This window comes from Lynx rufus, unplaced genomic scaffold (assembly GCF_022079265.1).
Source record: "Lynx rufus isolate CCGP_SWC_20201006 ecotype Redwood Valley unplaced genomic scaffold, mLynRuf1.p SCAF_28, whole genome shotgun sequence".
NCBI classification, from domain to species: domain Eukaryota; kingdom Metazoa; phylum Chordata; class Mammalia; order Carnivora; family Felidae; genus Lynx; species Lynx rufus.
Genome location: NW_025814843.1, coordinates 10,691,561 through 10,717,900, shown reverse-complemented (window position 1 = coordinate 10,717,900; position 26,340 = coordinate 10,691,561). Strand labels below are relative to the sequence as shown.

Below are 26,340 nucleotides of genomic sequence, written 5' to 3'. Positions count from 1 at the left end.
TCATAGGGTATGTGACCTCTTTTGTCTGACTTCTTTTACTTAGCATAATATTTTTGAAGTTCATCTAGTGGAAGCAGGTATTAGTACTTCATTCCTGTTTTGTGACCGAATAATATTCCATTGTACACCCCCCCCCCTTTATCCATTCCTCTGTTGACGGATACTTGGGTTGTTCCTACCTTCTGACTACTGTGAATAACGCTGTTGTGAATATTTTCCTGCAAAGATTTAAGTGGCTGTTTTTTTTTTTTTTTTTTAAGTGATTTGGGGCATACACCTAGGAGAGTTGTTGGATCATGTGGACAAATACATCTTTGAGAAGAGCAGGTTGGGGCTTTAAACAATGCGCCCAGACCCTTACGGGGGGAGGAGGGGAGTGGTGGTTTTGCGTTTTACAAAGGAAAAGGCGGAAACCTCAGAAAGCTGAGTGGAAGGAACGGGGAGGGATAGTGGACCACGCCGCATAAACGTATTAATTCAAGCCGGTGTTTGCGGTACGCATCTACCAGGTCACGGGATTCTAAAACAAAACAAGAACCAGATCCAGGGTTGGGGACTCCCAGCCCAGGTATGTGGCTGCTCGTCTTCTCTACAGGACTGCTGCCCGCCTGGTTTGCGGAAGCAAAGCAGGTGGCCACGAGGGTAGTGCCGGAAACCTGGAAACTGGAAGAAGACCACAGAGTTGCGGGAAAAGCGGCAGCTTTCTTCCCTAGGAGGAGGGCCAGAGAAATAAACCGCGAGAGACGGGTTGTCCCCTGCTTCGTGGTCGCCTTCCACGACCTGGAGAGCGTCAGCGGACCGTAACACGCCAGTCTGCTTTAGAGTCTTCCCAGGGTGCTCGCAGACAACTGCTGTGGAGCAGCCGGGGGGCCGGGATCGGGGAGAAATAAATGCCTTGCGAAGCTCCCTAGAGCTCAGCCGTACGGCAGCCGCGCCGGCGGCCCCGCACCCAGGGAATCGACAAGATGGCCGCGACCCGGGCGCTCTAGCTCCCGGGCGAAACTCTATGGCAGGCCCGAGGCCCGGAGGTGAAGCTGAGATGGGCGGTAACCCGACCACACTAGCGCGCTAGGAAGCGTGAGCGGAAAGAGCTCTTGCGCGCATGCGTGGACGGGGGGGGGGATGGGCTTTGAGACGAGGGGCCCACCCCGCAATGCAAGTTTTCTGAAACGTGTGAGTCGTTTAAGTCCAGTTAAAGCCGAGGTGGGGCGTTCCCAAGACGCATGCGTCCTAGCCGAGCCCAGCGCTACAGTGGCGTGGTCTTTTCAACGCCCGGCGTACAGACGACGTCTGAGGTGGAAGGGGCGGTCAGGATTCCCAACACGCATGCGCTCTGAGGCCGAGGCGTTCCCTTCGGAGGGTGTGGAGTGCAGGGCTCCTTATTGCGCAGGCGCGAGTCCCGTCCGGTAGGGGTAGTGGTCTATCACGGGAAGGGAAGAGGAGGTTGAAGGGCTTAAAAAACCGGGTGCGCCTGCGCACTGCCTACTGGTGGGAAGCGCTCTGGGTTGGGGAGGGGCGGGGTCACGCGTACGCGTCATTGGATGGGAAGGTGGGAGGGAGGGTGGAGATCGGGGAGGGTCTGTGCGCTTGCGCAGTGCGGGGGTGGAGGGCGGAGGGGATAGATAGCACGCTTGCGCGGCTGTCACAGGGCTGCTTGGTTGGTCAGTGGGGAGTCGGCGCCTGCGTACTAAGACCCGTGTGCAGCAGCGGCGGCGGCGGTAGAGGCGGCGGCGGCGGCGGCAGCGGGCTCGGAGGCAGCGGTTGGGCTCGCGGCGGGCGGACCGGGTCGAGTCAGTGCGTTCGCGCGAGGTGAGAGCGGGCAGGGCGCGCGTGCGCGGAACCTCGGCTGGGGCTTGGGAGCGGAGATGGAACTGCTCGAGGGTCGGGGAGGGGGCAAAGGGGAGCGGCGGCGGCCGCCGCACAGGGTTCGGTCCGCGAGCGGCGCGAGGTGCGGAGAGGCGCGGGAGCGCGCCCCGGTTGGCGCGCGGGGTGACGGTTGGGGCCGGCCGGGTGACGTTGGAGCGACGCAGGGCGGGGGACGGCGAGCCGCGAGGCCGCCACGCGGGAGAGGCCGCCGGGCGGCCACGCCGGGGCGAGGGCCGGGGGCCAGATCGGCCCGGAAGGGCCAAGGTACCTGGGCCGTTGAGAACCGGGCGCCGCGCGGCCACGTGAGGTGGGGGAGGGGGCTATTCGGTGAGAGGGCAAGTGGGGGGGGGGCTGGCGGCCGGCCGGAGAGGGGGGGAGGGGAGGCGGCGTGGCTCCGGCCTGGCGCGGCCTTTGAGGAGGGGGTGGCGGCGGCACCGGAAGTGTCCCCCCTACCGGAGGCTGCCCTCCGGGTCGGAGGCCGCATGGCCGAACGTGGACGGGGGCCGCATGGCAGCGCGGGGACCCCTCCCCCCAGATCCCGGCCACCGGAAGCCCCGGGAGGCCACATGGTGGGCGGGAGCCGGCAACCCCCAGCGCGGAGAGAGGTGGTCGGTCCTCGCGGGCGCCCGGGGTAGCTTGGAATTTTGGGGAGGGGGCGAAGGCTGAGGCCCGCACCTGATCTCCCCGGAGAGCCCGCTGCGGACATATGTTAGCGTGCCCCCGCCCCATGGGCCCCTGGCGCGCTACCCCCCCGCCCCGACTCCCCTGGGAAGTGAGGCGGCCGGCCAGGTGCGAGCAGCGCTCTCCCGTGCTGGGTGGCCGGAGAGACGGGGAGACTGACGGCGATTGGACGGGAGCCCAGCTCTTTTCGGCCGCGCCGACAGCGCCTTAAAGTCCCGAGCAGAGGAGCTCCCCGCTGTGATAGGTGCTCTTCACCTTGTCACGGTCTTCCTCCTGGTGTCTGATTTGCGGGCTCCTGCTTTCAGAGCCCCAACTCTGCCGGCCTAACAGAACTTCTGCTACTCACTACTCCCAGCGTTTTGCTTTCATTTTATTGTCATTCACGCTGCCCACTCCTCCACTTTCCACTCAGCGCACAGGCCCGGCCTGAAAAGCCGACAGGACCGGTGCATCCTGGGAAAAGGGGGAGGGCCCTCGAGGAGAGGCCGGGTTCCCGGGTTCCCTTTGGGAAACGAGATGGAGGTGTTTGGCAGGGGGAGAAGTTAGAGAACAGCTTTACTTTCTCTCCCTCGGCTGTGTCGGAAAAGGCCTGTTGGAGAGGCGGGAATCCCCCAAAGAGGCCTTGTGGTTTCCTGTACCAGTGACTGGCGCGTGTGGATCGGGTGGGGGGTGTAACAGACGGGTGGGGCCCTGTCCTCCGGTCTCCACCCTCCCCTCTCCCCGCTACGGTAGCCCCGCCCTTTTGCTGGCTCGCGGCTGCTCACCTAATTATAGCCCTGTTCTGTGTGGGGAAGAGGGGTGGTTGGTTTCAGCGGCCAGTAACACCTGAGTCTCCCCCCGCCTCCCAGGAATTAGGCGTTTGCCCATCTTGGAGATTTGGCATCCTAACTCCCCAGAGCCTTCTGTTCCCGGGCCACCCCTTTAGCTTTCAGTTGGGCTAGGGGTCCGGCTTGTGTTCCCACCACTTCATACACACGCCCCATCTTAAGGGTTTGTGGTCCCAACTCCGTGTTTAACCTGGGCACTTTGACTTTCATTTAGGCGGGTGATGGAACGGAGGGCTGGGGAAACCTGAAGCCTGTTTCCAGAGAGCAGTGGGGCAGATGGAGAGCTCTGTCGACCTCCACCTCTACTGACTCCGCTTCTCTTTGACTCTAGTTGGAATCGAAGCCTCTTAAGATGGCAGATGATTTGGACTTCGAGACAGGAGATGCAGGGGCCTCAGCCACCTTCCCGATGCAGTGCTCAGCATTACGTAAGAATGGCTTTGTGGTGCTCAAAGGCCGGCCCTGTAAGATCGTGGAGATGTCTACCTCCAAGACTGGCAAGCACGGCCATGCCAAGGTTAGAATTGGATCTCTCCATCTCTCGCCTTCCCCACACTTCCCTCATCCGTGGGGCTCCCGGCAGCAAGCTGCCCTCAGTCCTAGCCCTCTCCATTCCCGGAGCTCTCTTTTTACCCCCCAGTTCCTTGTGTAGTGCTCAGCCCTGGCTACCTTCCACCTTCCCCCGGCCTTCAGCCTTTCGTTACCTCCTGTGCCCCGTCATTGCCTTGTGCCCGGTCCTCTTCCCCACTGGTGAGTCTCCAACTTTGCCAAGTGGTCTGGTCAGCAGCTCCTTCCTTCTTGGCTTTCACTTGTGGTTTTTCTTGCCTGGGGTTCTAGTTCCCAGGCTTTCTCTAGTCCCACTACAGAGCAGCTTTCCCTGGAGGGGGCCAGCGTACCTTGAGCTTCCAGATCCCCTCCTGCCCCACGCCCCCGATCTCCGATGCAGCGTCACACTGTGTCTCCGCCTGCCCCTCTCCCCGAGTTTCCTGAGCCTCCACCTCGCTCTCTTGGATCTGGACATTGTTGCTAGTGCTTGTCAGTTTTTCCTGCCCTCCCAAAACTCGACCTGACTCACCCTTGCTGGAGTTCTTGTGGTTTTGTTCCCTGGTTGGTTTGTCTTCTGTTGGCTCGGGGTTCACCCTGGGTCACCCCCAACGTCTACGTCCTTGTCTGTGTTCTTTTGTGGCGTTTATTCCCTTTGCATAGTCTTCTGTCCCCAAAGCCTTTTCTTCTCCGCGCTCTTCTTTTCTTGTTGCTTCCTGTTTTCCCGAGTTCACCTTTTATGCTGATGTCCAGATGCTTTTCCAAATGTTGTGCGTAGAGTCCTCCCAGTCCCCTGGGCACGTCGGTCAGTGTTCTGGTAGCTCAGGGTAACTGGCTGCTTGGAGCCTGCCCTCCTGTTTTCTTTGTGCTGTCAACCCCAAAGTCAAGGGCAGTCTTTCTGCCTCCCTTTCTTAAAGGCTTTAGTGCTTCTTTGGGCTGACTGGTTTAGCTCCAGCTCCCCTGGTCTTTTCCCTGACAACCTCGTCGGACTTCCCTCACCAGTCAGGAGCACCTCGAGCCTTTCTCTTTTCCATCCTAGAGCTTGGTCGGGTTTCTCTTTCATGTGATGCACACATACAGGTCCACCTGGTTGGTATTGACATCTTTACTGGCAAGAAATACGAAGATATCTGCCCGTCGACTCATAATATGGATGTCCCCAACATCAAAAGGAATGATTTCCAGGTATGTAGGTGGGTTAGTGGTTGTCGGTGGCCATAGACTGACCGGGAGAGAGGGGAACGGCCGGAGAAGGGGTTTGGTGTTAGAGGTTTGCCACCAGTTTGTCCTCAGACCCTTTATCCTCCCCCCTACCTGGGCCAACCTGCAGCTTCCTTCCTCCTCTGCCCCCAGCTGATTGGCATCCAGGATGGGTATCTATCGCTGCTCCAGGACAGCGGGGAGGTGCGAGAGGACCTTCGTCTGCCCGAGGGAGACCTCGGCAAGGAGATTGAGCAGAAGTATGACTGCGGAGAAGAGATCCTGGTATGCCCCCCCCCCCCCCCGGCCTTGTGCCCAGCTCCTCTCCTCGCACTGCTTCCTCTGACCTCATGTCTGACCTCCCCCACCCCCCCAGATCACGGTGCTGTCTGCCATGACAGAGGAGGCAGCAGTTGCGATCAAGGCCATGGCGAAATAACTGGCTCCCAGGTGAGTGTGCCAGCTGCCCGTCCCCAGCCCCTGCATGTGCTCCGCGTCCCAGACAAAACCTGCCTCAGTCCTGTTCCAGGTTTCCCTTCCTGCCCCAGCAGGGTCGCCCCCCACCATGGACAGAACAGTCCAGTCTCACCAGGTGTCTCTCCTCCCCAGGGTGGCGGTGGCGGAAGCAGTGATCCTCCAGCCTGCAGAGGCCCCCTTCCCCAGCCTGGCCCAGCTCCGGCCCGGCCCCGGGCTGGACTCCTCCTACACAATTTATTTGACGTTTTATTTTGGTTTCCCCCACACCCCCTCAATCTGTCGGGGAGCCCCTGCCCTTCATCCTGCTCCCTTGGCCAGGAGTGAGTGACCCATGGCCTTGGCGAAACTGTCCTCCTCTTCTCCCCTCGCACTACAGTCCTGGTCGGGGAGAGGGGGCGGGTGCTGCTTGTGGTTTAGTGGGTTTTGTTTGGTTTTTGTTTTCTTTCTTTTTTTCTTTTTTTTTTTTTTTAAATTCAATCTGGAATCAGAAAGCTGTGGATTCTGGCAAATGGTCCTTGTGCCCTTCCCCCACTCATCCCTGCTCTGGTCCCTTGTTCCCCTTGGCCCTTTACCCCAAGCACCACCCCACAGACTGGGGACCAGCCCCCTCTCCTGCCTATGTCTCTCCCCAAATCCCTTTAGCTGGGGAGGGAAGAGGAGGAGAGGGGAGGGGACCTGCCCCCTCCTCAGGCATCTGGGAGGGCCCTGCCCCCACGGGCTTCACCCTTTCCTGTGGGCTCTCTCCCCGACACATTTGTTAAAATCAAACCTGAATAAAACTACAAGTTTAATATGAAGGCCCCAATTCAGTTGCTTCTTTGAATTGAATGGGCATTTGCGGACTGGAGGGGAGATGAGAAATCCTGCCCACCGAACTCGGCCATCTGTTCCCGGCCAGCGTTCACTTGCTGTGCATCTGCCGGCCACCCCGCCCCTCCATAGAGCCCTGGCCGCCTCCGGGTGAGGCCACACAAACAGCAGCAGCAGCCAGGGACACTGGCAGGTAGATTTTATTGGACCGGGACACACCGGGGACCCTCACCCACGGCAGAGGGTGGGGAGAGGCTGAAGATACAATCTGACGGTCACTTGTGGTAGAATCGTGGGTTCTGGCTGTGCTGGATGAAGGGGAGCCGAGGGCCAGGTTGGCTGGTAGCCGCAAAGCCCGACTGGTGGCAGTGACGAGAGGGGGGTTCGGTCAGCGAGCACCCTCTCCCTCCAAGCCCTTGAGCCCGCCCCCCCCCCCAGAGTGGGAAGGTGGGAGTCTGGGCACACCTGGCTCCCGACCTTACCTTTCCCGCCGGTTGCATCTGCACAGGGAGCTGGGGAGAGGCCAGCAGTCCAGGGGCTGGATGCAGAGCTTGGGGATGCATGGGGCGCAGGGAGGACTGCGGAGAGGAGAGTCAGGACCGGAGGCAGCCGGGGGCTCCCCTGAGCACAGCGCTTCCCCTGAACTCCCAAGACCCCATACTCTCCATACTCACAGAGTCCGAGAAGGCGGTCTGCTGGTTGGCGTGCTCCATCGGCTTCTGTAAGGACAGGGCGCCACCCGGCTGCAGGAATCCTAGGGAGGGAAGGAGGGGGGTGTGACGCAGCCACCGGAGGTGGGGGAGGCGGGGAGGGCAGGGTGCTCGCACAGGGGTGTCGTCACCTGTCTGGGTGGGCTGGAAGTGGCCGTGCACCGCGTAGGGCTGTGGCTGCGGCTGCGACAGGTACTGCACTGCGGGGAACGCCGAAGGTGCTGAGGAAGGGACGACGCACGGCCATCAGAGCCTCCTCATCTGGGTCTTGCCAGAGTCCCCTCCCTCTGGGCCCACCACTCACCTCTGAGCTGCTGGCTAGGGCTATAGGCCGGCTGCGTGGGGCCATAGTGTGGCGGGGGCTGAGCGGTCCCATAGGCACCGCCGGGGCTGCCTTGGAATTGACCGTGCTCTGGGGTCCCTGCGAAAGCCGCCGCTGAGCCCACGTAATGCCGAGTCTGAGGAGGGAGGACGAGAACTGGCCGCTGTAAACTCTGAGGCGGGACCTCAGGGGCCCACCATGCCCCACTTCCCCCCACACCGCGAAGGGTCCGACGCCAGTGACGCCCATCACTTGAGTGCTGGGTCACTAAGGGCGCCTGGGTGTGGGTGGGAGAGGTCGGGGGAGAACAGGGCCGGACGCCCCATCCTACTCCTTACCGTAAGCACTTGGGGCCCGAACATCTGTTTGGCCCTGTCAGCCGCCATGAGGGTGCCTGGGCGATTGTGTCCTCCAGGGCTCCCTAGGGAGGGACAGGGGCTTCATGAGGCCGGAAGGGATGGCTGTGACCCCCAGGAGGGCCCGTTTGGACACGCGGTCTCTCCACTCCTCACCCTGCATGCTGAGGAGGTGCGTTCCCGTGTGGACGGTCAGGCTCTGCTGGTACGCAGCTGATGTCAGAGTGGTCAGGTCACTGGGGCGAAAGGCGGGCGCGTCAGAGTCGGGGACAAGTGCCCCCTTTTGCCACTAGACGCCGGTCGTTGTCACCCAATCCCAGTTACACCCTGCCCCGATTTTATTTTTAGCTCTCCAGTCCCACCTCTGCTCCTTTCGCCTCCGTTTCTCCTCCTCGTGTAAAACTTTCTTGAGCTGCAAGAAAAGCTGGTGCTTCTCCTCTTGTAAGGCCAAAAGCTTCTCCTGCAATTTCAGGATCTGAGAAGCGAGGGGAGCAGAGATGAAGGCAAGAGGGCCAGAGGGAAAGCGCTGTGAGAGATCAGGGGACTCGCTCACTTGCTCCTTGGTCTCCTCCAGGGACATTCTCTCTTCCATCTCCTTTTTCTTTCTCCTCTCCTGCTCCTCCTTCATCTTCTGTTCCATCATCTTGTCTACCTCTTCCTCTTCTGGAGAGAGAGTCGGGCAGAATGGGAAAACGGCAGGGTGGGTAACAAAGCGGCCTGTTGCGCACCGCGGGCCAGCGAGGCCTGGTCACCACGATGCTCCTCGTGCCTATCTCGGCAATGGCTCTTTCCCCGCGGAGGGGGCAGGCGGGTGGGTCTAGTAGGTGCTCTCCAAGGTCCTTCCCGACCCAAGGGTTCTGGAGCGGAGACCCGGCCTCCGGCTTCCACCACCCGCGGGGCTGTCTCATCCTTCCTGCGGCGCGGCCGCGGCGGCGCGCTGCACGGCCCGGGGTGGAGGCCTGCTCCGGGGAAGCGGCGCCTCCCCGGGGCCCTGTGTCCTCCCGCTCGGGCCCGGCTCACCTTGCCGCTTGCGCTCCCGCTCCATCATGATGTGCCGGTGCAACGCCCGGGCCATGGCGTTGGAAAGCTTGGGGCGCTCCAGGAGCGCGGGCATGATGCCGCCGGGGGCGCTCGGGCCGTGGGCGCCCGGCTCTGTCACTGACTGCCAGACCTCGGACCGGGCCTACCGGGAGGCGGGCGCTCAGGGCGAATCGCGCCCGGCCGGCAGAGGCGGAAGCCCTCCCGCCGCCCCCCTCCGCCCGGCCGGCCCCGGGGGCCCCCGCGTGCGCCGGCGGGCCGGGGTCTCCAGCCTCGGCGCTGCCCGCCCCCCGGCCCCTCCCTACCCGCCTGCTCTGCGCTTTCTCCGCGGCTCCTGCGCGCCTCGGCCGCGCGTCACATCCGGCCGCCGGGCCGACTCCTTCCGGAGCCGGGGCGGCCGCCGGCCTCGCGGGTCGGGCGCAGGGAAGGGCGGAAGCGGCCGCGACGGGTGCCGGCGGCGGTCAAACCCCGTCGCCGCGGCCCGCGCCCCCGGCGGGGCGGGCCGGGGCTCGCGGGGGCGGTGCGCGCGCGCGAGAAACAGGCCGAGGCGCGCGCTCCGGGACGGCGTTTATTGGCTGCTCGGAAACCCGCGTCCGTAACAACTGTACAGAGGCCCGCCTTCCCCGCGAGCGCCCTCCCACCGCCCGGCGGCCCGGGAAGCGGCGGCCCGGAGGGGGATCCGGGCTGCTCGGGATTCACAGTAACAGGAACGAAAACGGAAATAAATTAAGTGGTACGGGGGAGGGAGTCCGGGGAGTCGTGCTCCCCAAGTCAGTGCATGAAAGGGGGGCTGCCGGGCCCGGCTCCCGCTCGCCCGCCGCGCGGTCGGGGATGGCTCTGCTGCCGCGGGCGCGGGAGGCAGGACTCGAGCTCCAGGGCCCCCTGCCTGTCCGGGCCCCGCGCGCGCGTGCCGGGGCGATCGTCGTCGGTCGTCACTCGGAGTCCCGGGCCCAGGGCCCCGCTGTGCTTGTCATCGCCAGGCGGCCCCTCATTCCACCCGCACCAGCAGGGCATAGAGGAGCGTGGCCCCCTTCTCCTTGGTCACCCACTCGAGTTCGGCTGGGCTGAAGTGAGGGTCCGGAGGTTCTCTGAGGGCGGCCGAGGGGGGCCCGGGGGTGTAGGAGCCGGGGCGCACGCACACCTGGAACGCCACCTGGGCCTGGTGCGTCCGCTGGGATTTGGGGTCCCGGAATCTGTCGAGGGAAGAAGAAATCCGGCCGTGAGGCCTCTGGTCCCTCTCCTCCCCTTGCTAACTGCACGGCCACACAGGCCCTGCGGGGGCACCCCCACCTTGCAGGGGCCTTGCCCTCCCCCCACTCCCCTCCCTACCGCCTTCCCCAACGACTGCTCAGCCGGCTCCCCGCTTCCGAGTGCAGGCCGCTGCCCACCCTGCTCCCCGTGCCCGCTCCACTCGCACTTCTGACCCACTGCACCCCCCTTTTTGTCACCTTTAAAAATAGAAAATGCTTCTTATATAACAATGTTCTAGAGCGAGAGAAGACCCAAGCGGCACAGGTGAGAGAAGGGAAGGCAAAACGTGGAGACCCCGGGCGTGTCCCCCGGGTACTCACTGCACTTTGGATGCCAGGGTCTCGGCCCCAGCGTACTGCAGGGACGGGGAGAGCAGCACCGGAGGGGGCTGCTCCTCCCGGGGAGGGGCGCAGTTCTCGCCGGGCTCCTCAAACCCCACCCCGGGCTCGCCCTTCAGCGGCCGGCAGCTCAGGATAGAGGCAGCGCCTAGGACGAGAGCTGCGTCAGGGCCGCCCTTCAGGGGCCGGGCCCACCTGCCCTGCCCTGCCCTGCCCCTGCCGCCCCGGTACCTGCTCCCAGCTCCCCTCGGTCCAGCACCCTCCGCACGGCTGCCACGTGGCTCCCGTGATATGCCATGTGCCACTTCTTGGTTAGCGTCCCAGCTTCCAGACGGGGATTCACCCTAGGATGTAGACAGGGCAGACCGGACAAAGGTCGCTGGCTCCCCAACACTGTCCCCTCTACAGGAAGTTCTGCCACGTCTTCCATGCACCCCCTGGGGAACCTCCTTCCTCTAGGGGAAAAGAACAGTAAGGGAGCCGCGTGACCCTGCCCTGCGCACACCTGAGGTTGAACCTGCACCAGCCGAAGGGCAGGGCATACTCCCGAGGGGGCTCTCCCCGGCGCCTGTGGGCCTCGTCCCCTCGAAGCTTCCGGCAAGACTCACAGTAGCACAGGCTTCGCTTGGGCGGAGGCATAAAGTAATCCTCTGCGGGAAAGCGAGGGGCAGGCTGGGTGCCGAGGTGCCCAGCACTGCCCCGGGGAACGAGGCGGGTCCCGGGGGACCGGGGACTCACCGGGAAGCAACAGCAGTTCTTGGAAGCGGGAGCACAGGGCGTGATACTCGCAGCTCTTGAGAGGGCTGGCGGCAGGCAGCGGCCCCCAGCACACGCTCTCCTTCATACCTGCGCGGGCAGGAGGGGGCACAGGTCACAGGAGCCGGGGCGGCGCGGCACGGTGGGCGGGGCGGGGCTCTGCGGGCTGGCTCACCATCTACCATGTCCGCCTTCTCCATGTCCCCTTGGGTTCCCGCACTCTTGCCACTGGCAGCCCCTGGTTCAGGACTCACGATGGTCACCTGCAGGGGAGGGGGGCGGGAAATCAGCCTGGGCGTGCCCCAGCCCCCGGGGCCTGCCCGTGCCCTCACCGGTCGCCCCCTCCACCCTTCCTCCGTTACAGCCGACCTGCTCGCACTGGCCGTAGAGGTCCACCACCGCGTGGCAGGGCTGGGGCACGTCCGGTACGGCCACCCCCTGGTCCAGCCCATTGACGTGGAGGTGCAGCCCCCCAGAGCTGTCCAGCCGCAGTCCCAGGACGGTGCCTTCAGGACACGTGTCCAGGTTTGGCCCAAACTTCTCACAGATCTAGGAGGAAAGACCTACTGTCTTCCCAGAGATCAGACGCCCACAGGCAACAGCCAGGCTCGCCCTTCACTCTGCTTCCGGTTGCCAGGCTCCAGGCTTGGCCTTCACGCCGGCCTGCTGCCCGGGCTCCACCCCCCTCCTCAAACATCTGGAGTCCACCTCCCCGCCAACCCCCCCGCTCCCCTCCCCCCCCCAACATGCTCAGTGGCAGGAACCCAGGACAACGTGACAGCCTGAGCGTCCAGACAAGGCCCCCCACACTCTCGCTCACCCACCACGGGGTCTACCCCACTATGGGGCCCCTTTACGCCCGCAGTCCTACTGCCGGAGCCGGGGACCCTTTTGGCCAGACCCTCCCGACTCAAGGCCCCAGCCCTCCCTCTTCTCTCTGCCCCCTACTCACCTTGAGACCGTTGTGGAAGATGCCACGGCCCCGCAGCAGCCAGGCTGCCCGCTTGAGGGCACAGGCAGAAGCGGGGAAGTTGAGCCTCTCGGGCGGGCAGGTGATGACGCCCAGGACCAGGGAGGACGTCCACTGCCGGTTCAGGAAGTCTATCCGCACCTGGGGAAAAGGGCAACTACTCCCCAGTCACGGCCTGCTGGGAAGAGGCCGCCCCCCAGCAGAACCAGGCTCCTCACCCCTGCCGGGTGGGAGGGGGGGAGCGACAGGACCTCCCACAGTGGCCTGGGATGCTGCCCTTCCCTCGCCCGGAGGGACCGCAAACTACAAACCGCTTGTTTCCTTCCCCACGTGAGCCTCAGCGCTGTCGGGACAGTAAGGGTCCCCATGCCCCGGCTTCCTAACTAAACCTCTCCGTTTGAGCCAAGCAGCAGAAAGGCCTCCTCCTCGGCAAAGCCGTCCACGCACCCACGCGTAGGGCCGGCGTCTCTCTTGGCCTCCCCCGGCCCCTGCCCGCTGCCGCCGCCCCCACCGGTCGGCAAGTAAGGCTTCCTGATAAGCGACCTACGAACCCCACCGCGGGCACGAGCCCAAGCCCGGGAAGCTCATCCGAGGGGCTTGCCTTCCACCTCGTCCTCAGCTGGAAAGGGGTTCCTCCAGGAGGGCTGGCCCTGGGTCACCCCGAGCCAGAGGAGCGGCGGAGAAGGTGAGGCCCACCTGGACCAGCAGCTGGGGCACCAGGGGCTGGTTGATGACAACGATGCCCTGGTTGTAGCTGGCCACCCGCGTGGCGGTGCGGTTCCCGTTGGACAAGAGGATGTTCTTCCCGTGGTTCTCCAGGAACTCGAGGGCTGTGGGCATAATGGCCACTTGATTCTGGCCCTGGTGTGGAGGAGAGACCGAGCTGCTGGGTTGCCAGTACGAGCCACCCCCCGCGGGCGTTTACACGGGGCTCGCGCACAGGCGACTGGCCACCCGGGGTTGGGCCAGAGAGCCCCAGGACAGCCTGGTGTCCCGTGGACCACCGACCCCAGCCGCCCGTTCACGGGCCCCGCCTGCCCCGCGTGGCCTCTTACCCTCGGGCTGTGCTCCTCCCCGTCATCATCTTCCTCGCCCTCGCTGCCGGTGTCCGAGCTGGGGGAGGGAGGCTGGGTGCCTTCCGACTCCTCCAGCCTCGTGGAGCTGACCACAGACACGCTCCGTACGGGCCCGTAGAGGTCCAGCACGGCCCACACGTTCTGTGGGCACACACGACACAGGAGTCAGGGGTCCGCGGAAGGCCTCAAGCCCGTTCCCCAAGCCCAAGGTTCCCTGGGTCTACCTTGGCGACGCCGGTGGCCGCAGGCCCCATGTCCTCTCCGTCCACCAGGATGTGCATCGTGTCGTCCGCCCCCCGGCGGATGCCCACGCGGCTGCCCACCTGGCGCCAAGGTGAGACGGGCTCGAATGCCTGGCCTCCCTCCCCCCCCCGCCGCCCCCGCCGCCCCCGCTCCACCTCCACCCCGACCCCGGAGCCGGCTGCCTCACCCCCAGCCTCTCCAGGTTCCGGCCGTAGTTCATCCTCTGGAGCTGGCCGTCGCGCCTCACTTCGCAGCTGGACACCATCCAGGTGGTCTTTGTCCGGAGCTCCGGCAGGGAGGGCGGCAGCGCCGGGCCCCCGCCCGTGCCGGGCCCCATGTCCCCGGGCACCAGCGTGGTCAGTCCCAGGCGCAGGGAGCCTGCCCACTTCTCGTCCAGCTCATCCACTTTGACCTGAGGGAGACAGAAGGCAGCGGCCGGTGCTAGCCAGGGACAGGGGGACAGCGGGGGGGGGAGGGCAGCCCGCCTCGCTGAGAGGGGCCCGCCGCCCACCTCGAACACCTCCTCCGTCTTGAGCTCCTTGGTGCTGAAGACCAGGCCGTGAGCGTAGCCGGCCGCACGTACCGCCCTCGTGCCGTCCTCCTCCAGAGTGACGTTCTTGCCACACGTGCTGTGAAAGCGGTGAGCCACGCCAGCCACTGTGGGGAACAGGCGCAGCGGGAGGGGACAGTGGGACAGCAGGCTTCAGAAAGGACACAGAGCAGAGCTCTCCGGGGAAGCGGGAAGTTGCCGGAAAGGCCCCGTTTGCCATCAGTGCTCTGTTTGCCATCGGAGAGCCTCCGGCACCTCTTTCCCCACGACAGACCCGTTCCCAAAGCGGGCGTGCCCGGCTCCCGGCCTCCTGGTGGCCGAGAAGCGCCTCGGTCGTTCCAGCCAGCCGTGACCTCCTCCCCTCTTCTTGGCCGCCACCTACCCTGGGCTCATCCCTCCCTTCAGGGGCGAGCCTGTCCTGACCCAGCTCCCTGAGCTGGAAGCGGCCCCCTCAGGCCCACGGTGAGGAAGCAGAGCCCGCCCCGCCGGCCGCACCTGGGGAGTGCAGGGGGAAGGACTTCTCGGTGGCCGTGTTGCTGGTCGCCAGGCTGTTGTCCATGGGGCCGGTGGCGTTGGTGATGGAGACTTGGACACACTGGCCGTAGAGATCCACGACCGCGTACACTTCTGGGTGGCAAAGGAAGGGGTCAGAAGTCCGAGAGCCCGCGGGGCACCGGCACGAGGCGGGCAGGCCGAAAGCCACAGCGCAGTCACCTTTACCCGGAGGCAAGCCTGAGCAGGCGGCGCCTTGGTCCTGGCCGTTGATAAAGTAGTGCAGGTCGCCCTTGGCCGTTCGCATCATGCCGATGCGCGCGCCTGTGCCCAGCGCATCGAGGTCGCACCCGTAGTTGTTGCGCATCGTGTTTCCATCTTGCATGATGGCCGTGCCACTGGAGGGGCGACAGAAGGGGCCGGTGAGTCTCTCGGCTCTTTCCCACACAGGCCCCTGCTCGGTGTCTGCTCATCAGAACCTTCCAGCGATGGGGCGCCTGGGTGGCTCAGTCGGTTGAGCGTCCGACTTCGGCTCAGGTCACGATCTCGCAGCTCGTGAGTTCGAGCCCCACGCCAGGCTCCGGGCTGATGGCTCAGAGCCTGGAGCCTGCTTCCGATTCTGTGTCTCCCTCTCTCTCTGCCCCTCCCCCATTCATGCTCTGTCTCTCTCTGTCTCAAAAATAAATAAACATTAAAAAAAAGTTTTTTTTAAAAAAAAGAACCTTCTAGCGCCTTGGATTGGGATCTCGATCTGGGGTCTGGGACCCAATCCCGTTTCCTATACCTCCGGGACAGAAAAAAGCAGGAGCTTCCCCGAGAGGAGAGGGGGCTGAGCCGCTGCAGGGTGCGGGGCGATGTGGGAAGGCTGCCCAGAAGCCCTCCGGTCTGTCACTGTCCAGGGCCACCGCGGGCCCCAAACCTCACTTCCCTCATCCTAGCCGGCCGCACGGCCCGCAAAGCCGGCAATCTGACCTCAGCATCCACGTGTCATAGTCGATATCCGTCATGGTGTTGGGGAATTCAAGGTCCTCTGGCCGAATAGCGGTCACTCCTAGGAGGCAGGGGTAGGTCAGAGCCAAGCCCCCAGCAGTGGGCGGCCAGCAGCCACCACCCCCGCCCCCGGTGCGCGTGCGCGCGCGCACACACACGGGTGCCCTCACCGGCCTCGATGGAGCCTGACCAGCGGTCCACCATCTTCTGAATGACGATTTCAAATAGCTCCCCATCCCGCAGGGCCCTGCCAGGGACAGCGGCAATCAGACAGGCCCTGCTCGGTGGCCGAGGCTGGGCAGCGGGAAGCTGGGGGCACGAAGGCCCAGGCACTGACCGATTGGAGATGACGATGGCGTCGTTGAACTCGCTGCGGCAGTTATGGCGGAGCGCGGTGCGGCCCCCGTTGGTGATCACTGCGTTACTGCCGTGTAGCTGGTGGAAACGCAGGTCGGAGCCCCCGGCCCCCGATGACGGGGAGCTCGGGGACACCTGGTTGTTCCCTTCGGGGAGTGGCTCGGGGACTGGGGGCACCTCTGCATGAGTGGTCATCACCCATTAGGCTCACAGGGGTCTCGGAGGCCCCCCAAGGCCACCCCGACCCCCTGCCCCTGCCCATTCCGGCCCTCACCCACGTCGTCCACAATGGTGGCCTGGGCCGCCTGGCCGTAGAGGTCCACGACTGCGTAGACACCCGGGGGCACGTTCCAGGCCGCGGGGCCCTGAGTCATCCCGTTGACAAAGAAGTGCAGGGTCCCGTCCTCCCGCCGCACCACGCCCACCGTGTCCCCTGCCTTGGAAGAAGGGGGGCTGGAGTGAGGAGTCAGGCAGAGCTCCCGCCTGGGCTGGTCCTACGGCAGCCCCGCCTTGCCCGCCTCCCGCCGCCGGGCCCCGGCCGGACGCACGCTCTCCCACCTTGAGGCGGTCCAGGTTGTGCCCGTACTCGTCCAGGATGGTCGTCCCGTTGTGCATCACCCCGTTCCCGGTCATCATCCAGGTCCCTAGAGGGACGAGGGGGGACAGAGGACGTGAGCGGGGATCAGGGCTCCTGTCGTGCGGCGATGCCCGCGTCCACCCCCCAAAGCCGCTGGCCCGGCCTTCCTTTTCCGACGGTCGGCTCTCTTCCCAGAGCTGAACAAGAAAACCCTGCACGTCCCAAGCCAGCCACGAGCCCCGTCCACGTGACAGGCGGGCCTCAGCCACCGGATGCGTCGTCACAAGCGTGACAAGCGAAAAAAGGGCCGGAGCACGAGCATCCGGGCTCCGGGGGGTGGCTTCCTCCCGAGGACCCTGTCCCGGCCCCGCCCCGCCGGGGGGCTCACCCGAGCGCAGGTTGGTCATGGTGGAGGGCAACTGGAGGTAGGCAGGGTTGTGGGTGGTGACACCGATCTCGATGGAGCCGGCCCACTTGTCCACCATCTTGTCGATGCGCACCTGGAACACCTCTCCGTCCCGCAGGGCTCTGCTGCTCAGCACTACGCCGTGGTTGAAGTCATCGGTGGCACTGAGGGCACAGCACGTGGGGCCTCAGGCACGAGCGCGCGCTCTGAGCACGCCGCACCCCGGCCCGGTCGGTGCCTGCCCGACTCCTGCTGCCCCCAATCCACCTGCTGACCTTCGCTGTCCCGGAGGCTCCCCCCTTCTCTGTCACGACGGCCCCGCTCAGAATCCCGCCGCCCCCCGCGTCCGCGCCCCTCCCGCAAGCCCGTTAGAGCCCCTTCTGCGGGCTTCTCCCCACCCCCTGGGCCATACTGGGGCCTCAAGGCGGTGCGTCCCTCGTGGGTGATAGCCGCCTTCTGCCCGCAGTTCGGGTGGAAGAGCAGGCGCTCGGGCTCGGCCTGAGCGGCGGGGGCGGCGCGGCGGAGGGCACCCTCGGGAGACAGGGCCCGCAGGATGGCGTTGTTCCGGCGCAGACGGTCGCTGTGGTTGTTATTATGGACGATGGTCACCTTCACCGCCATCCCGTACAAGTCCACCACTCCATACACCACCGGGGGCGTCAGCGGGGTGGCCACGCCTGTGGGGGTGGAAGGCAAAGGAAGGGGTCAGACACGGGGACACCAGCCTCAAAGAGAGGCAGGAGCGTGAGGACCAGACCCCTGCACCGAGCGCCCTGGCCGCGCGGCCCCTACCCTGATCGATGCCGTTAATGAAGAAATGCAGGGCAGAGTTGGACTTCCTCGTGAGACCGATGTGGTCGCCCTCCTGGTCAAAGCAGAAAAGACGAAAGTCTGGAATCTATCCCCGGTCGGGCTCCAGACTTGTCCTGGGGACCCTGGAACAACGCGGTCCTGAAGCCTGCCCGCCAGCCCAGGCCGCAGGGGAACTGCTCCCAAGGTGCCGGAGTTCCAGAGCCGCCCCGAACGCTCACTCCGAGGCCAGCGCTGCGTTAAGCCATCTCATAAACATCACCCCATCTACCTCCCAAAGGAGTCTAGAAAATACTAACAAGCTCGTTTTAAACGTTAGAAGGGAAGAAAAAAAAAACCCACCAAACTACCAAAGAGAACGAGTTTGTTGCCTCTGGTCACCATCACAAATGGCCAAACGATTAAGAAAAAGTAAAACTCTGACTTGGAAACCCGAGTGCCTAACTACTGGGCAGCCCTGCCTTCTCAGAAGGAACCTCTAGGCAAAAGCTAACAGGCCTTGGGGCGCCTGGGTGGCTCGGTCGGTTAAGCGTCCGACTTCAGCTCAGGCATAATCTTCTGGTTCGTGGGTTCGAGCCCCACATCGGGCTCTGTGCTGACAGCTCAGAGCCTGGAGCCTGCCTCGGGTTCTGTGTCTCCCTCTCTCTGCCCCTTACCCACTCACGCTCTGCTTCTCTCTAACGTTTAAAGTAAATAAGCATTAAAAAAAAAAAAAAGACTTTAAAAAAAGCTAACAGGCCTTGCTCTGGGTCACAGGGGAGACCGTGGTGCACAGGCAGGGGCACAGGGAAACGGGGCTGCCCCACAGAGGGGCCCAGGCTCCACGCCCACCCTCACCTGTAGCTCATCCAGACTGAACTCACAGTACTCCCGGCGGGTGCCCTTGCCGTTGGTCAGGATCCCACAGCCACTCATCATGATGGTGCCTGGGGGGGAAGCGGACACCTCGCTCAGGACACGTCCTTCCACCTTAGGAAGGTGCCCCCCGCCCTGCCCGGGGCTGGTACCTGACTGCAGGTTGGTCATGGTGGCTGGGTACTCCAGGCTGTTGGGGTTGTGGGTGGTGACACCGATCTCAATGGAGCCAGACCACTTATCCACGAGCTTGTCGATGCGGATCTTGGGAGGGGTGACGACAGAAGGGAGAGACGGGGAACGTGAGCACAGAACAGGGCCCCTCAGTCCCCGGCTCTTCCTTGGGCCCCACCCTTCTAACGTCAAGGGTCAAGCCCCGTCTCGAGCCCCCGGAGAGTGACGTGCCAACCAGAGCCCGGGATCTCGCACACCTCAAACATCTCGTTGTCCCGGAGCGGACGGTTGGTCATGACCACGCCGTTGTTGAACTCATCCAGGGGCCGGCGGCGCTCGGCCGTCTTGTTATTGTTGCTGAGTTTGATGAGGGTTCCGCACTTCTCGTGAAAGAGCAGGGCGTCGTTGGAAGTGAGGACAGGCGAGGTGGCAGCGCCGCTGGGCCCCGGTCCTTCCCCGGCCGGGGGGGAGCTCAGGTTCACATTTAGGAGCCCCCCGTTGTAGGCAGACAGGATGGCGTTGCCCACCACCTCCGAGAGCTCCATGCTGGCAAAGTCTGCAGCGGCGGGGCGGGGGAGGGAAGCTGGAATGAGGCCGTACCCCCTCTGGCTCGCCACTCGCCCCCTGGCCCTCTCCTGAGGTCCCTCCCCTCGCCTGGGCCACCTCACTTCCCACTGCCCTTCCCAGAGCCTCCCGGAAGCCCTCACCATTATGCGACTCAAGGCTGTTAGGAAACGTCTCCGGCCGGGCCTGCGCTGGGGACACCATGAAGGCTGGGGACCAGGCGGGATGGGAGGGGAATGAGGGTTCGGCCCCTGCTGCAGGGGCCCACAGCCAGGAGACCCCCCTCCTCTAGCCCCTGCTTTCCCCTTCAACAGACTCGGGTGGGGGGGAAAGGGGTCGGAGCGGCCCTGCCCACACCCAGCCTCACGTGTGTCACTACACGTCACCCACTCCTTCAGCCGGTCCCCCTGCCCCGCCCCTCCACCGCTGCCCGAGCTGTATTCTCACCTTCGTCCCCCGGGGTCCCCTGTTCAGTCAAGGCAGAATCTTCAGGGGGCGCGGAGGGCTCGAGGGGGGGTGTAGGGATGGGAGCAGGGGGGCTGCAACCTGGCTCAGGGGGTAGCACGGTGATCTGCGTGCACTTGCCGTAAAGGTCCACAACGGCCCAGACACGCGCGGGGAGGCCCGTGGCGGCCACCCCGCAGTCCCGCCCGTTCACCCAGAGCCGCAGCTCCCCGGCAACTGTGCGCTCCACGCCCACACGGTCCCCTTCACCGAGCTGGTCCAGGTCCTGACCATACTCCTCCAGCACAGAACGTCCATCCCTCAGCACTGAGCAGCCCGACACCACCCATGAGCCCCCCTTCAGCCCCGTGGCGCTGCTTGGGAAGTCCAGCACACTGGGGTCCAGTGCCGTCACCCCAATCTCAATGGAGCCACTCCAGGAGTTGACCTGCGATGAGAGTGGTGGACAGGGACTCAGGAAGGGCCCCCACGGGTCTCCCACCACTAGGAAACCACACTTCACAGACCACCGTGTCCCCCCTCTTGCCACGTCTCAGCCAGCTGGCTCTTCTCTCTTGAGACGCGGGACACTAACCCAGAGGTGCGGTCCTACAAGCAACTTCCTGGACTCTGTCTCAGGGACCGTGGGCACCGCTGTCCCCTAGCAACTCTGCTCCCTACTCTAGCGGCTCGGTGTCTCTGACGCCATGCCTGTCCCCACCGTCTGGGCTAAATTCCCTGGCTGCAGCCCCCTGCCTCCTCTAAGTGCCCGGTGTCTGTGACTTCTCAGCCACCCAGATGCACAGCTCTCCGAGTCCGTTCTCCCTGCTCTTGTACACCGCTCTCCTCCTCCCCTGGCCCATTTCTCTCCTAGGCCCTGGCTCCACTCAGATTCACTCACTTCCCAAATTCCACCTCTGTGCCCCCGGCCTCGTCACCAAACGACACACACGAGGCACACCTCCCTCTCCCTGAGTGTCCCTCCCCACCCATCGTTCCGGCCTGAGTTTTTCCTCCGATGGTTGTACTTCGCCTGGTTCTCTCTCCTCCTGTCAGGTCCCTGACATCGCTCCGTCCTCCGCCTGCCACAAGCCATTCCAGGAGGCCTGTTCCCCAGCCATTCTAGTGGCTGAAGCCCGTGTCCCTTCCCTGCTCCTGGGTCCGGAGGAAATCAAGCTCTCCTTACCCGTTTCCCCTCCAGACTCAATGTTTCTACTTCCCGCTCCCCTCCTGCCCGTCACCGGGTGCCCATAAGGTCCGTCGGTTCCCATAAGGTCCGGCTGCCCCGGTTGTCCCCCATCCCGCCTCTCGCTCTCCCCCTCCCACCACCCTCCACATCTCGGTTCCGCGGACCCAGCTCCGCACCTTGCGGTCGATGCGGACGGTGAAGACGCGGCCGTCGCGCAAAGGCTCCCGGCTCAACACCAGCCCGTGGTTAAACTCCTGGCCCGGCTGCTGCCGCCGCGCTGTACGCCCACAGGCCGACAGGCTCACCAAGCGCCCGGTGCGCGGGTGCAGCTCCCCGCCGCTGCCCAGACCCCCGCCGGACCCCGGCCCTGGGCCGCTCCCGCCGGGGCCCCCACCCCCACCCGGCCCCGGCCCGGGGCCTCCCCCAGAGCCCCCGCTCCCACCCGACCCCGCCGCCATCGCCGCTGACACCCGGGCCGCGCGACAGCCGCGCTTGGCGGCACCGTGGCAACCGCGGTGCACACACACCCGGAGGGAATAGGGCTCGGGGCTGGGGCCAGGTATGCTTTACGGCACTGCCGGGCAACGAAGCATCCCGGGCTAGGGAACTAATGACCACCGCGGTGGGAACAGAAGGACGACGGGGTCGGGCGGGCTTGCTTTACGGCACGGCCAGGTGACGGAGTGGCTCAGAGTGGGGTGCAGACTTGGGCAGCGAGCTTTTGCGACAGTAGGAGAAACGACCGCCTCAGGCATCTTTACGACGCAGGGGGTGCTGGCCCCCACCTTCAGCTTTGCGACAGCGGCCCCAACGACCCCGCCCCCGCCGAGGCAGGCGACGCCTTGAAGTTTTCGCTTTACGGCAACAGGAGGAGGTGTCTTCCCTTCGCGCTACACCCTTCGACGCCGTTAAGAGCGGCGTCTGGAGCATCCAGAGAAGGGAACCGGTAGCTTTATAAATAAAAACCTCTGCCCTCGCACCGAGACCGGATATATTTTGCGACACTGTCGCAGTCCCTCCACCGTGTAGCGCACTTCTCGTGAGAGGCAAAGCGCGTCGACTTGGGGGGGGGGGCCAGGGAAGGGGCTCGTGATATTCCTAAACAAGCCCACTTGAACTCCAATCTAGCCAAACCCTTAAATTTTAAAGCCACGGATGAAGAGTCCAATGAAACCCTGGCAGGCAGATTCAAGCAATGGCACTGACGGTCCTGCCCCCAAAACCCCGAGCTATCAAGCCCCCCAGCCCAGCGGTCCGAGCTCGCGCTGAGGTTGGAGGACTATGACGTCACAATGAAGGCTTCCGCCCCATGACCGGGACCCCTGACTATGATTGGATAATTCGGATGAAGGCGGTGATGGGGAAGAAGGGCGGGAACAAATCCCAGAGACAAAGAAAGAAGGCCTTTGGGTGGGGCAGCCGGAGGGGCCCCTAGCCCGAGGTCCCTATATAAAGTCTCGATGCCGGGGCCGCGGCTCCAGGTAGCTGAGCGGGAGGGGACCCGGGCCTCAGCCCGAGCCCCCGACCTCCACGCCCCTCCGCCCAACGCCACGGTGGGGGCGGGGCCTCGGGGCGGGGCTATGAGGAACAAGTAGGCGGAGCGGGGCGGGGCAGCTACGAGAGGTCCCCGGATGGGGCCATGGAGAAGCCGGAGGCTCTGGGGGCTGCCGGCGGCCGCAGTGGGGAATCCCCGGGAGAGGCGACCATGGGTGTGTCCGGAGGAATCACGGTCGAGGCAGACGCCGGGCCGCCCTCCAGCGTAGTCCCGTTTCACGGTTCTGGGCCCTCCCTGCACCCCGGGGGAATCGTAACTCGCAGTCCTGAATCTAGCCGGCCCTCCGGGGGCGTAGCAGTCCTCGGTTCCGGACCCAACCAGCACCCTGGGGAGGTTGCGAACCTCGGCACTGGGTCCGGCCCGTACCCAAGCGGATTACATGGCCCCTTCCCTGAAACTAGAGTATCCGGGACCTACAGGCTCGGGTCCGAGGGGTCTGGGGCGTACAACTCCGGACGCAGTCCGCGCTCCAAGTCAACTTGCTTGCACTCCCACAAACCTTGTGAGGACCGGCCCCGGAGCATCCTAAAAAGCAACGGCTCCGTCTTGATGCAGAAATCCCCCATTGCGGAGAAGTAAAGAGTTCAGCTCGGCTGGCACCCGGCTCGGAGCCCGGAGGGAGGGGTTTCGGACACTGGAGGGGGCGGGGCTAGGAGGAAGGGGCGGGGTCCTGAGAACTAGAAGAGAGAGTAGCTGAGGGCTTTGGGGGGGGGGGGGTGGTGGAATCTGAGCTTCCAGGCCTCCGGGAGAGCAGGTACAGGGTAAACGCTGGCTACACCGTGTGTGATTATCATTAGGCGTGACCCCCCGCCCTCACTGCTACGCCTCTGAGACTACGAGCGGGTACAAGAAGTTTCTGAATGAAAGAAAGTGGGAGGGCTGTGAGGAGGAGGTCGCTGGAAGTTTTCCTACACCTTTCTGTGTCCTCCTACGCCAGGAACAAGTCACAGCGGTGGGACGAAATGAATATCCTAGTCACCTACCACCCTGCTGACAAGGACTATGGATTTATGAAGGTGGATGAACCCAGCACTCCCTACCACAGGTGCTGAGCCCTCAGCCCTAACCTTCTAGCCCAGACCCTTCCCTATTCAAAGGCAGTGGGGGAGGCAGAGAGGCCCCAGGGATTGGATACTTCCAGATGCTTGCCCCTCACCACTGCTTACTCCCTCGTCCGCAGGCTGCAGGACAGTGATAAGGACCTGCCTGGGGCATCCTCTCCTTCAGTGACTCTGGAGGTGCTGGCCAAGAGGTGAGAGTCCTGCCAGAGGTCAGTAGGGATGTGGGGCCTCTTTCTCCCTCCACCCCTGAGCTCTGAGGTCTGAGCCAGCTCTGCTTTTTGGCCACCAAAATGGGAGGCGCTACAATTCCCATCTGGACTGACCAAGGCCAAGGTGGGGGAATTAGCCAGCTACATCTACCACCTGCCCCTCCTCGTTCTCTCTGTTTGGTGCCCGCAACCAGTCTCCCTCCTCTTCAGGTTGGCAAAAATGGCCAATCTCTATCCCAAGGTCCACCGGTATGGTGATGCCAGAAGTTTGGGAGCTCCAGACCACTTTTCCAAGACACGTGAGATGAGGGGTGGGGATTGAGCGGAAAGGGGAGGCAGAGTGAACCGTCAGCGAGAGCCTGGCCAGAAAGCCAAGCTGTTTACAATGGCCCACAGACCCCAGTGACTTCATAAACCGCCGAAAGACACATTACGATGAAGGAAAGGTCTTCGAGACTCAGAAAAGTTTTTCCTTCGATGATAATAAGCACAACAACAAAGCAGGCCATGCCAATACGGGCAGTGGCGGTCGGGGCATGATGCTGGACCCAGAGCCCAGGCCTGTGGAGAGAGGCTGGACAGGAGGACTGGCCAGAGGAGTCAACGATGAGATTGGCCTGGTCACCGGGAACCACATCCGAGAAGCCAAGGGTTAGCTATGGTGGAGCCCCAGGGATTTGTGGGAATTGTAGTCCAGAGTCTTTGCCATGCCCTATCTTTCTCAGTGGCCATTGGCCCAGGGCCTTGCTGCCTGGGAGGGAGGTAATGGCAGGTGACCCCCAGGGAAGATGGAAGGCGGGTGGGGTGGGGGCCTCATCAGAATAGAACCATGGGGGATGGAGAGGTCACTGGGATTTTCTAATACGGGAAGAGGCCAGAGAAGTGAGATGAAAACCCAGGGCTGGAACTTCTCCCCTGTGGAGGGGGCCATCATGGACACCTGGGGGTGCTGGATACCCTAGGTGGCCACAAGACCCAGATGGACTTGGGTGATTCGGCAGATTCCCCTGCCTTCAGAAATCAGTGCCGAGCTTCAGCCCCCATCAGGTCAGGCCAGGACAGTGGTCTGCAACAACGAAAGGAGTATTACATCAAAGGAAGATACCTGAGGAGCTCCCCCCACCCCGAGCTCGAGGAGGACACAGAAGATGAGCGTGAGGAGCAGGACAGTGAGAGCTGGGCCGGGTCAGCCTGGGGCGGGGCGGTGCTGACAACCCCGGACTGATGGGTGCCCCAGCCTTGACCCTGTGGTGTTTCCAGGCTCTGCAAACTTGAGCTGGGTGATTGAGAATCCCATAAGCACTGAGGTCCGTCTGCTGGGCCACCCAGGAAGCCCCATTCAGGATCACAAGGCCACCAAGGACCGCCTGAAAGTGACAGTGACAAAATCGCAACCTGGTGAGGGCACCAGGCCCCAATAGCTGGCTCTTGACAAGCTCCCATCCCCCCACCCCCCCTTCTTTGCATACCAGTATACCTTCAACAGATGCTAAGAGCGGCCTCGGGGCATCCTGGTGTGCAGGGCCCACGTTGTACAGAGAGGAACGAGGGAGGCTCAGAAGGGGTTGGGACCCCCTCCAGCTTGGCACTAGCTGTTGGTCCCGCGCCTCCCCCTGATTCCCCTTCACCCCCACCCCCCTCCAGGTACCGCCCTGTCCTCCAAAGACAATGGGTCCAGATCAGAGTCAGGCTGGTGTCGGTCAGTGCCTGGTATCCAAGGGGCTCACCTGGCAGAGGCCAGAAAGCTTGGAGAGGCAGCCTGGGAGCCACCGGAAGTCCCCACGCCAAAACCGAAGCAGACGTGAGCCTGGGCGGGTGGGGGGCAAGGGGGCCGCCTGAACCAGCCCCGGAGAGAGGGCCTGAATGGGTGGGTTCCAGGGAGTTTCAGGGTCACGTGGGCCAGATCTCCTGCCTCCTGCAAGGAAGCCAGTAACCCAGTCATTTCTCCCCAGATGAAACCCTGCGTCTTCAATGGACACAAGAGGGGGAAGCCAAACGATGGAAAATGTAGCCAGCTGGGGATGGGGTGGGTCCCAGCCTCCCCCTGCCCACTGTCCTCAAGGTGGACAATAAAGAAAAGTGCGGGAGTCTGGGTGCTCCGAGTCGTTGGCCCTGCCTGGGCCTGCTCAGCCACAGAGGAGAGGGGCGGAGGGAAGGACGTCTGAATACAGGAAACCACACAGCAGGCAGAGGAGCGGAGAAGAAAGCTTGGAACAGCCTGGGGCACTGGACTCAGGGAGGGCCTGGGAGGCCCAGAAGGCCCCCCCACTGCAGCAGGGGGACGGTGGTTGGTGGGACCCCAAAACCACGAATGTACCAACGTCCTCTCTAATTCCTACGACATCTCTGGGCGGGGCGGTGGGGGGGGAGGTTGTCATGCCCATCTTCCAGATGAGGAAACTGAGGAGTCAGAGAGCTTGCCCAGGGTCACACAGTCTCTGAGTGACAGAATCAGGACTGGAGCCTGTATCTGCCAGTCACCCCCAGCCCCCAGCACGGCTAAAGGAGAAAAAATCGGGGAAGGGGACTCTGGTAAGAAGGGGACTGCAGATAGTCTGTGTGGGTGGGGCTGTGGCTTTTCCGCCTGGCCCCGCCTCTGCCCCTCCCAGTACTGCCTGCAAGTGTGAGGTGAGAGCTCCTCCT

General features: G+C 63.7%; 4 protein-coding genes and 1 long non-coding RNA gene across 10 annotated transcripts; 2 read left to right on the top strand and 3 right to left on the bottom strand.

The window, feature by feature from the left end:
* The first annotated feature begins 1,663 nt into the window (after positions 1–1,663).
* Positions 1,664–6,399, top strand: EIF5A (eukaryotic translation initiation factor 5A). Its single transcript, XM_047089859.1, has 6 exons — positions 1,664–1,809; positions 3,706–3,891; positions 4,998–5,102; positions 5,271–5,402; positions 5,494–5,567; positions 5,727–6,399. The coding sequence occupies exons 2-5, from the start codon at positions 3,727–3,729 to the stop codon at positions 5,554–5,556; spliced, it is 465 nt and encodes a 154-aa protein (XP_046945815.1). The 5' UTR covers positions 1,664–1,809; positions 3,706–3,726; the 3' UTR covers positions 5,557–5,567; positions 5,727–6,399.
* Positions 6,400–6,588: 189 nt separating this feature from the next.
* On the bottom strand, positions 6,589–9,218 carry GPS2 (G protein pathway suppressor 2). 2 transcript variants are annotated; one of them, XM_047089857.1, is made up of 11 exons: positions 9,136–9,218; positions 8,813–8,975; positions 8,346–8,455; positions 8,155–8,267; positions 7,949–8,028; positions 7,775–7,857; positions 7,419–7,572; positions 7,246–7,335; positions 7,079–7,158; positions 6,887–6,982; positions 6,589–6,763 (listed from the first exon to the last, which is right to left on the bottom strand). In XM_047089857.1, the coding sequence occupies exons 2-11, from the start codon at positions 8,904–8,906 to the stop codon at positions 6,680–6,682; spliced, it is 984 nt and encodes a 327-aa protein (XP_046945813.1). In that variant the 5' UTR covers positions 8,907–8,975; positions 9,136–9,218; the 3' UTR covers positions 6,589–6,679. The 2 variants fall into 2 exon arrangements, with proteins under 2 accessions (XP_046945813.1, XP_046945814.1); XM_047089858.1 differs by lacking the exon at positions 9,136–9,218 and having other exon boundaries at positions 7,246–7,314; positions 8,813–9,045.
* A 166-nt stretch (positions 9,219–9,384) lies between these two features.
* NEURL4 (neuralized E3 ubiquitin protein ligase 4) lies at positions 9,385–21,429 on the bottom strand. 4 transcript variants are annotated; one of them, XM_047090078.1, is made up of 29 exons: positions 21,049–21,429; positions 19,687–20,131; positions 19,383–19,448; positions 18,933–19,231; positions 18,654–18,765; positions 18,484–18,572; positions 17,629–17,701; positions 17,249–17,513; positions 16,819–17,000; positions 16,412–16,497; positions 16,132–16,306; positions 15,834–16,032; positions 15,667–15,743; positions 15,479–15,557; positions 14,729–14,904; positions 14,510–14,641; positions 13,976–14,121; positions 13,652–13,876; positions 13,446–13,544; positions 13,201–13,362; positions 12,842–13,006; positions 12,128–12,286; positions 11,545–11,724; positions 11,351–11,438; positions 11,158–11,265; positions 10,925–11,069; positions 10,651–10,763; positions 10,402–10,567; positions 9,385–10,023 (listed from the first exon to the last, which is right to left on the bottom strand). In XM_047090078.1, the coding sequence occupies exons 1-29, from the start codon at positions 21,328–21,330 to the stop codon at positions 9,819–9,821; spliced, it is 4,698 nt and encodes a 1,565-aa protein (XP_046946034.1). In that variant the 5' UTR covers positions 21,331–21,429; the 3' UTR covers positions 9,385–9,818. The 4 variants fall into 4 exon arrangements, with proteins under 4 accessions (XP_046946034.1, XP_046946031.1, XP_046946032.1 ...); XM_047090075.1 differs by having other exon boundaries at positions 16,128–16,290; positions 21,049–21,330; XM_047090076.1 differs by having other exon boundaries at positions 14,735–14,904; positions 16,128–16,290; positions 21,049–21,330.
* Positions 21,430–22,507: 1,078 nt separating this feature from the next.
* On the top strand, positions 22,508–25,742 carry LOC124519671 (uncharacterized). 2 transcript variants are annotated; one of them, XM_047090081.1, is made up of 9 exons: positions 22,508–23,002; positions 23,365–23,472; positions 23,608–23,679; positions 23,908–23,996; positions 24,094–24,348; positions 24,660–24,866; positions 24,958–25,095; positions 25,342–25,498; positions 25,650–25,742. In XM_047090081.1, the coding sequence occupies exons 1-9, from the start codon at positions 22,512–22,514 to the stop codon at positions 25,651–25,653; spliced, it is 1,521 nt and encodes a 506-aa protein (XP_046946037.1). In that variant the 5' UTR covers positions 22,508–22,511; the 3' UTR covers positions 25,654–25,742. The 2 variants fall into 2 exon arrangements, with proteins under 2 accessions (XP_046946037.1, XP_046946038.1); XM_047090082.1 differs by lacking the exon at positions 25,650–25,742 and having other exon boundaries at positions 24,699–24,866; positions 25,342–25,502.
* On the bottom strand, positions 24,160–25,512 carry LOC124519672 (uncharacterized). The gene is made up of 2 exons (XR_006964168.1): positions 25,425–25,512; positions 24,160–24,763 (listed from the first exon to the last, which is right to left on the bottom strand). It is a non-coding gene; the product is annotated as an uncharacterized LOC124519672 (long non-coding RNA).
* Positions 25,743–26,340: the final 598 nt, after the last annotated feature.

Excerpts from the sequence above, each read along its gene's own strand:
- NEURL4 (XM_047090078.1), bottom strand. The coding sequence starts at position 21,330 with ATGGCGGCGGGGTCGGGTGGGAGCGGGGGCTCTGGGGGAGGCCCCGGG. Across the intron at positions 15,558-15,666 it reads GTCAGGCTCCATCGAGGCCG|GAGTGACCGCTATTCGGCCA; the intron begins GTGAGGGCACCC and ends CCTGCCTCCTAG. Across the intron at positions 13,877-13,975 it reads AGACGGAGGAGGTGTTCGAG|GTCAAAGTGGATGAGCTGGA; the intron begins GTGGGCGGCGGG and ends TGTCTCCCTCAG.
- EIF5A (XM_047089859.1), top strand. The coding sequence starts at position 3,727 with ATGGCAGATGATTTGGACTTCGAGACAGGAGATGCAGGGGCCTCAGCC. Across the intron at positions 3,892-4,997 it reads GCAAGCACGGCCATGCCAAG|GTCCACCTGGTTGGTATTGA; the intron begins GTTAGAATTGGA and ends GCACACATACAG. Across the intron at positions 5,103-5,270 it reads TCAAAAGGAATGATTTCCAG|CTGATTGGCATCCAGGATGG; the intron begins GTATGTAGGTGG and ends CTCTGCCCCCAG.
- GPS2 (XM_047089857.1), bottom strand. The coding sequence starts at position 8,906 with ATGCCCGCGCTCCTGGAGCGCCCCAAGCTTTCCAACGCCATGGCCCGG. Across the intron at positions 7,573-7,774 it reads TCGGGCCCCAAGTGCTTACG|ACTCGGCATTACGTGGGCTC; the intron begins GTAAGGAGTAGG and ends CTCCCTCCTCAG. Across the intron at positions 6,983-7,078 it reads AGACCGCCTTCTCGGACTCT|TCCTCCCTGCGCCCCATGCA; the intron begins GTGAGTATGGAG and ends TCCTCTCCGCAG.
- LOC124519671 (XM_047090081.1), top strand. The coding sequence starts at position 22,512 with ATGGAGAAGCCGGAGGCTCTGGGGGCTGCCGGCGGCCGCAGTGGGGAA. Across the intron at positions 23,003-23,364 it reads AAATCCCCCATTGCGGAGAA|GAACAAGTCACAGCGGTGGG; the intron begins GTAAAGAGTTCA and ends CTCCTACGCCAG. Across the intron at positions 23,473-23,607 it reads CCCAGCACTCCCTACCACAG|GCTGCAGGACAGTGATAAGG; the intron begins GTGCTGAGCCCT and ends CCTCGTCCGCAG.